The sequence below is a fragment of the Oncorhynchus nerka genome, linkage group LG12 (genome assembly GCF_034236695.1).
Source record: "Oncorhynchus nerka isolate Pitt River linkage group LG12, Oner_Uvic_2.0, whole genome shotgun sequence".
In the NCBI taxonomy this organism is placed as follows: Eukaryota; Metazoa; Chordata; class Actinopteri; order Salmoniformes; family Salmonidae; genus Oncorhynchus; species Oncorhynchus nerka.
Window position 1 is genome coordinate 15,320,643 of NC_088407.1, and position 7,952 is coordinate 15,328,594.

The window sequence follows — 7,952 nt, forward strand, 5'->3', positions numbered from 1 at the left end:
GCAGGCGTCATTCTGACACATCCACTGCAGCCAAGCCCGGTAAACTGAGTTCTGGCAGTCAATCATCTCTCCCCGTGGTGACCACGAACGAGCTCCGGACCATCCGCCTGCGTTCCGTCTCTCGTACTGACTTGGAGGACTTCCCAGACGGAGCCTCTGATGACATTATCGAGGAGGAGCAGGGTCTTGACCTTTCCCCCCCTGGTGTCAACTCCCTCGGGCCCCTCGTTGCCTCCAAACCCAAGCCTCCGGTCGCGGTGAAACCCCCGTTACCCAAACGGCCCTTCAACCTCCTTCTCAAGTGCCCCTCCTCCTCCTCTCCCGTTGATTCCGAATCCTCCCCTGCCTCCCCCATTGACCCTCCCGGCCCATGCCCAACCCCAGCATTTACATGGTGGTAGGTAGGAAGCCCAAGCTGAAGAAAGCCCTCCCTCACACCCCCACCAGCCCTTGTGGACCCCTGGACCAAACCCAAACCTTCCATCTCCATCACCCCCAGGGTCTTTACAATCTCCCCTCCTTCCCCCACATCCAGTCCCTGTACGACCTCCCTCCTCTCCCCCTGCCCCAGCCACTGCTGGAGGACCCCGCCTTGGAGCCGGAGTTCGACCCAGACTTGGAGCTCCATCTTGGGCTTGAGGGTGGATGGTCGCTTCCCTCTCCCTGTAGTAACCTAGAGGTGATGGAGACTCAGGATAAGAGCAGGACCCTCCCCAGCAGGATGACCATCTCCTGTCTGGCCGAACTGGACAAGAAGAAACCCAAGGTAGGCCCAAGTCTCTCTGTCTGTCTCTCTCTCATATTTTATTCTGTCTCTCTCTTTCTCTCTGTCTGTCTGTCTGTCTGTCTGTCTGTCTCTCTCTTTCTCTCTGTCTGTCTCTCTCTCATATTTTATTCTGTCTCTCTCTCTTTCTCCATCAGTGGCGGTCAGTGCCGTTTAAGATGAGGGAGGACAAAAAATGTTTTCATGAGCTTGGCCATATTTTTATTACAGCATATTGGATGACTCTCATTCATATTCCATTCATCCAGTTCAAGCTAGCCTATGAATGAAAGTTTACAACGTAGGTGCACACAGTTCGAGAGACAAATTTGAGGTGACACATGGACAGACAGTGACATTTAATACCGCCTTGCACACTCTTGCCTGTATCTAGCTAATATAGGGTGTAATCATTTGTCTAATATTTGCAATTGAGAGTTTCTATTGGACAAATTCAGGTATGTTCATTCCCGTTTTTTTCCGTTTAAGAAACATTTTTTCAACAAAATCGCGAATTAATACACCCCTGATCACGTGTAAACACAGTTCACTTTCATAGCAGCCACATTGTATTCCTTCTTGCATCTATGTGCTCTCCTTTCACCTCTTCCCTTCACTTGTGGACTTCAATACACAACACATCTGCTGTATGTGACCAGTCGAAAAACCTTTCCAAGCCAAACCGCTACACACAGCCTACGTTGTCGAAACCATATTAGCTAAAGTAACGTCATAGTCACTAAAAGCACCGCGTTAGTAAACCCGCTTCATGCAGTAATGTTACAGTGTACAGTCAGTAAGCAGTTACACCGGCGGGCCCCGGTGGCAATAAATTAGTAAAACCAAAAGCTTCCCATGACTTGAAAGAGTTCCAGTGTTGTGTTGGAAAGTCCTAGCCAGCTAGCTAACATAGCATCCCTCTGTTATAGCCAGCTAGATAACATAGCATCCCTCTGTTTGAGCAGGGTGATTCAGTAGGCTAAACTAGCTAGCTGCATTTGCTTGCTAACTAAGTGAAACTGAAAGTGAAAAAAAAATGACAATCTCTCTCTCTATTTCTCCCTTGCCTCTCCTTCATTTTGGAAGAAATGTATTTGTTCAAAAATGTTCAACTATTGTCTTTGTCTTTGAGTCAACGACTCACCACATGTTATGCACTGCAGTGCTAGCTAGCTGTAGCTTATTCTTTCAGTACGAGATTAATTCTCAAATCCTTTGATTGAGTGGATGACATGTCAGTTCATGCTGCAAGAGCGCTGATAGGTTGGAGGACGTCCTCCGGAAGTTGTCATAATTACTGTGGAAGTCTGTGGAAGGGGTTGTCAATGTCAATGTACCCAGAGGAGGACAGAAGCTATCAGTCCATGGTGCTACCTTACAGAGTGCTATTGAGGCTACTGTAGACCTTATTTGCAAAACAGTGTGTTTTAATCAATTATTTGGTGACGTGATTATAAACTCAGCAAAAAAATAAACGTCCTCTCACTGTCAACTGTGTTTATTTTCAGCAAACTTAACATGTGTAAATATTTGTATGAACATAACAAGATTAAACAACTGAGACATAAACCGGACAAGTTCCAGAGACATGTGACTAACAGAAATGGAATAATCTGTCACTGAACAAAGGGACAGATAATCAAAATCAAAAGTAACAGTCAGTATCTGGTGTGGCCACCAGCTGCATTAAGTACTGCAGTGCATCTCCTCATGGACTGCACCAGATTTGCCAGTTCTTGCTGTGAGATGTTACCCCACTCTTCCACCAAGGCACCTGCAAGTTCCCTGACATGTCTGGGGGGAATGCCCCTTGTCCTCATCCTCCGATCCAACAGGTCCCAGACGTGCTCAATGGGATTGAGATCCGGGCTCCTCTCTGGCCATGGCAGAACACTGACATTCCTGTCTTGCAGGAAATCACACACAGAATGAGCAGTTTGGCTGGTGGCATTGTCATGCTGGAGGGTCATGTCAGGATGAGGCTGCAGGAAGGGTACCACATGAGGGAAGAGGATGTCTTCCCTGTAACACACAGCGTTGAGATTGCCTGCAATGACAACAAGCTCAGTCCGATGATGAATTAATGAATTTATCTTATTAACACTTTGTTCTAGCTAGCTATTTGTATAGGTAGCTATCAAGTAAACCCAGACCATGATGGACCCTCCACCTTCAAATCGATCCCGCTCCAGAGTACAGGCCTCGGTGTAATGCTCATTCCTTTGACGATAAACGAGAATCCGACCATCACCCCTGGAAAGACAAAACCACTACTCGTCAGTGAAGAGCACTTTTTGCCGGTGCTGTCTGGTCCAGCGACGGTGGGTTTGTGCCCATAGGCGACGTTGTTGCCGGTGATGTGATGTTACAACATGCCTGTCAGCCCTCAGTCCAACCTCTCTCAGCCTATTGCGGACAGTCTGAGCACTGATAGAGGGGTTGTGTGTTCCTGGTGTAACTCTGGCAGTTGTTGTTGCCATCCTGTACCAGTCCCGCAGCTGTGATGGTCGGATGTACCGATCCTGTGCAGGTGTTGATACACGTGGTCTGCCACTGCGAGGATGATCAGCTGTCTGTCCTGTCTCCCTGTAGTAGGCGTCTCACAGTATGGACCTTGCAATTTATTGCCCTGGCCACATCTGCAGTCCTCATGCCTCCTTGCATCATGCCGAAGGCACATTCACGCAGATGAGCAGGGACCCTAGGCATCTTTCTTTTGGTGTTTTAAAGAGTCAGTAGAAAGGCCTCTTTAGTGTCCTAAGTTTTCATAACTGTGACCTTAATTGCCTACCGTCTGTAAGCTGTTAGTGTCTTAACGACCGTTCCACACGTGCATGTTCATTCATTGTTTATGGTTCATTGAACAAACATGGGAAACAGTGTTTAAACACTTTACAATTTTTACGAATTATCTTTGAAAGACAGGGTCTCAGTTTCTTTTTTTGCTCAATTTATTTCGTATAGTTTTATCTAAAAAGGATAACTTTTTAAATATTTGACCATTTACATTTTTATGAAATTCACTGAGGAGGATGGTCCTCCCATTCCTCCTCTGAGGAGCCTCCACTGCTTTCCATATAATCTACATCTATTACCTGTATGTACTTTGACTACTTCCTGCTACAAACCAAATTGTCCTTTAGTTATCATGTAGACAATCCACTATTTCTGAATCTCTCCTCAAGGTTCCTCCACCAGTTCCCAAGAAGCCCAACAGTCTCCTTCTTCCGTCCAACTCCACCACGGTTCATTCCAACGGTTCCACCAACAGACAGGGAACACAGATGAACGGCCCAGCCGCTCTCCGCTCTCCTGTTGGAGCGTCCCCACCTGAGGAGATTCCCGGTAAAGAGGAAAACCAGGAAAACCACCTGGGAACAGATGAGGAGAGCTCAACGGAGTCTTCATTACAGTCTTCGTTGCAGGATTGTTCTCTTACAGACCTGGAGGGGAGGATGGCCACTGTAGAGATAGGGACAGGTATGTGTATAATGACAGGGAATTCATTCATGACAATTTATTTAGATGGAATTCAGATCCTGCCAGAATAAGCAAATGTGTTACAGTTCAAAACTACTGTTTCTGATTCTCTTCAGTTGTTAGTTGATGTGTAAGTGGTTGCCATAGCAATAAAAAAAAAAACACAACTACCAATACTGTTTTTATTCATTGTTAATTGTTTTCTTAATTTATTGACTGGTATTCATGAATAGAAATGTTTCTTGTCGTAGAGAGGAACTGACCAATCCTATTGTCTCCAGGTGATGATTCAGTGGAGGAGAACGTTGAGCAGAGTAGTTTGGACTTTAGTGGTAAAACGGACCTCCACATCACAGAGGAAACAGATGATGATGTCGGTGGACACACACCCAGCGCACACAACATGGAGGATCTCTTCACCAAAATACACAGGTACGCCAACAAACATACATTTATTTGGGAAACGGTTAAAAATGGTATTTAACATTCAAAGAAACAAATAACAATAATAATGGGTTTTCCAGTATGTATGAAACATATTAACTACGCATGTTTTACCCTACAATGTTTTTTACTTTGAAAAGTCTAAATGACGTTCTATTTCTCTCCTCCCTCCAGGTCGAAGAGAAAGGTCCTGGGTCGTAAAGAACCAGGGGACTCATTCGGCAGCCGCCAGAGTCTGGTCTCCCCAGTGAAGCACAGCACCAGCGGGGGTGACCTCCAAACCTTGACCCTAGGCTCCACTCTGCGGTACTGCTCGCGGAACGACAACTTCATGGCCCTGTTACAGAAGAAGGGCAGTAAGTCCAGCAAGGGAGGGACACGCCTCTCTGCCATGGAGCTCCTGAAGAGCACGAACCCCCTCGCGAGACGCATCACGGAATTCTCCACGTCGTCGGACGGAGGAGGGGATACGACCACCGGTAATAACAGGACCAGACCGCCCCAGGACCAATGAGTCCCGGACCGACCCTCTCTCTCTCTCCTACTAAAGAGATTCTTGCTGTAACCTCACCAACACCAACAGCGGGCGGGCAAAGTAGCGGTTGAATATATAACCACTTGTCGACCATTGATCGATAATGTAAATGGACCATTGATGGAAGAATGAATATCCAACCAGACCACTCAACCACTGATGGACCGATCATTAACCGCCCAACGGTTGAACACGATGGTCACAGCGGTCATCAAAGGAGTTTTGTTTCCAGACACGGTCCATGCTGTTATGAAGGTGTTTCATTTGCTAAGGTCTCAACTCGGTCCATGCTGTTATGAAGGTGTTTCATTTGCTAAGGTCTCAACTCGGTCCATGCTGTTATGAAGGTGTTTCATTTGCTAAGGTCTCAACTCGGTCCATGCTGTTATGAAGGTGTTTCATTTGCTAAGGTCTCAACTCGGTCCATGCTGTTATGAAGGTGTTTCATTTGCTAAGGTCTCAACTCGGTCCATGCTGTTATGAAGGTGTTTCATTTGCTAAGGTCTCAACTGGTCCATGCTGTTATGAAGGTGTTTCATTTGCTAAGGTCTCAACTCGGTCCATGCTGTTATGAAGGTGTTTCATTTGCTAAGGTCTCAACTCAGTCCATGCTGTTATGAAGGTGTTTCATTTGCTAAGGTCTCAACTCGGTCCATGCTGTTATGAAGGTGTTTCATTTGCTAAGGTCTCAACTCAGTCCATGCTGTTATGAAGGTGTTTCATTTGCTAAGGTCTCAACTCAGTCCATGCTGTTATGAAGGTGTTTCATTTGCTAAGGTCTCAACTTCCATGCTGTTATGAAGGTGTTTCATTTGCTAAGGTCTCAACTCGTCCATGCTGTTATGAAGGTGTTTCATTTGCTAAGGTCTCAACTCGGTCCATGCTGTTATGAAGGTGTTTCATTTGCTAAGGTCTCAACTCGGTCCATGCTGTTATGAAGGTGTTTCATTTGCTAAGGTCTCAACTCAGTCCATGCTGTCGATGCTTCGACTCATCAATCCCGTTGTCGTATTCTTTACTTTGCTGTGTGAATGGTACTGTGCAGCCAGGCTCATTGTGTGAATGGTACTGTGCAGCCAGGCTCATTGTGTGAATGGTACTGTGCAGCCAGGCTCATTGTGTGAATGGTACTGTGCAGCCAGGCTCATTGTGTGAATACTATACTAGGGAAAGATGGAAAGATGAGATATTACCTTCACTCTGGGAGCCTGAACGTATGACTGTCAATGATGTGGAAATGAATCTGATTCAACCATGGATACACCACCAGTGTCTACTATCAACGCTCCATCCAACAACAGCCAGAGTACAGGCCAATGCTGGTCAAATAAACCACATTGAACTTAAGGCTTTTGGTGGTGTGAGTATGTGTTATATTAAAAACAAGAATGGTCATATACTATGGTTATTACGTCAAGTCCAAAACATTCTACAGGAAGATGGACAGTTGGACCTGGTACCAAGCCCTACCCCTTTACGTTTGAATCAAAGCACTTGGACGACGGCATACAGAACTAGTTCACAACAACGACGGCACATCAACGCCTGTGTCATCCGTGTTCTATGTTTGGTTTATGTTCAAAACATTTATTGCGAGATAGAAGGCCATACATATTTAACTTGCACAACGCCTGCGTCATCCGTGTTCTATGTTTGGTTTATGTTCAAAACATTTATTGCGAGATTTGTAAGTCGCTCTGGATAAGAGCGTCTGCTAAATGACTTAAATGTAAATGAGATAGAAGGCCATACATATTTAACTTGCACAACGATATGCATACCCACCGTATAACCTGAAATAGAACAGCTCGAACTGTTTGAAGAGACTATGTATACTAGTCCTACTAACAGCAGTAGTACAATATAATTACGGTAGGACTAACAGTGAACAGTAGTACACACACCCAAACCTTCCCTATGGATCTCCCCGCACTGCTGTCAGCGTGTGTGTTTATGTGTTTACGTGTGCGCGCGTGCAGGAGTGATGAGTGAAAGTGTACACAGAATGGATCCCTGTGGATCTTTCCTAAGGGAGAGTCTGATACAGGTTGGGTTGATTAAACAGGTTTAGACTACAGGTCTCTGTTAGGACCATTAGACTGCTACGCCAGAAAACACCCAGGGGGTTTATACTAGAGGAGGGTCATTGGGGCGTGTCTACTGTATGTGTGTGTGTGTCTGCAGATAAGGGGTTAATTCATTCGTCCTAAGGAGAGGATGAAGTGGTCTGAACGTGGCTGTACTCTTTGGAGACATTCTGGACCTGAAGGAATTCTAGAACTGAGGGGATTCTAGAACTGAGGGGATTCTAGAACTGAGGCGATTCTAGAACTGAGGGGATTCCAGAACTGAGGGGATTCTAGAACTGAGGGGATTCTAGAAATGAGATTAGAACACACTGTTTCGAACAACTATCTCAAAGCTCACAGAGACAAAAGAAGAATAGAGCTGTCCCTCCATCTGACATAGAGAACAATAAAACAGGATAAGGATGCATCACCCAGTTCTTTGTGCCCTCGCCACACGCTTTCTCTCTCATACTGTCCATGTAGTGCAGTGGTGATACTGCAGCCTTTTCCTCTCCTTTACCTTCCTTCTACTCTTCTCCTCCCTAGCTGGAATTCATGCTCTGTCTCTCTCTGCCTGTAGTGCAGCCCCACTCCTCACCTCCCCACTCCTCACCTCCCCACTCCTCCCCTCCCCTGCTCCCTCCTTCCCCCTCCCCCTACT

At 46.0% G+C, this 7,952-nt stretch overlaps 1 protein-coding gene across 1 annotated transcript; it reads left to right on the plus strand.

Annotated features, from left to right (window-relative positions):
- The first annotated feature begins 271 nt into the window (after positions 1 to 271).
- On the plus strand, positions 272 to 6,002 carry LOC115137878 (NHS-like protein 2). Its single transcript, XM_029674156.2, has 4 exons — positions 272 to 766; positions 3,949 to 4,243; positions 4,525 to 4,675; positions 4,862 to 6,002. Exons 1-4 carry the CDS (start codon positions 371 to 373, stop codon positions 5,199 to 5,201), a joined length of 1,182 nt encoding a protein of 393 aa, XP_029530016.2. The 5' UTR covers positions 272 to 370; the 3' UTR covers positions 5,202 to 6,002.
- The last annotated feature ends 1,950 nt before the right edge of the window (positions 6,003 to 7,952 follow it).

Bases quoted from the DNA above. Each gene is read 5' to 3' on its own strand.
- LOC115137878 (XM_029674156.2), top strand. From the start codon at position 371: ATGCCCAACCCCAGCATTTACATGGTGGTAGGTAGGAAGCCCAAGCTG. The intron at 767-3,948 runs GTAGGCCCAAGT...TCTCTCCTCAAG, and splicing joins TGGACAAGAAGAAACCCAAG to GTTCCTCCACCAGTTCCCAA. The intron at 4,244-4,524 runs GTATGTGTATAA...TATTGTCTCCAG, and splicing joins CACTGTAGAGATAGGGACAG to GTGATGATTCAGTGGAGGAG.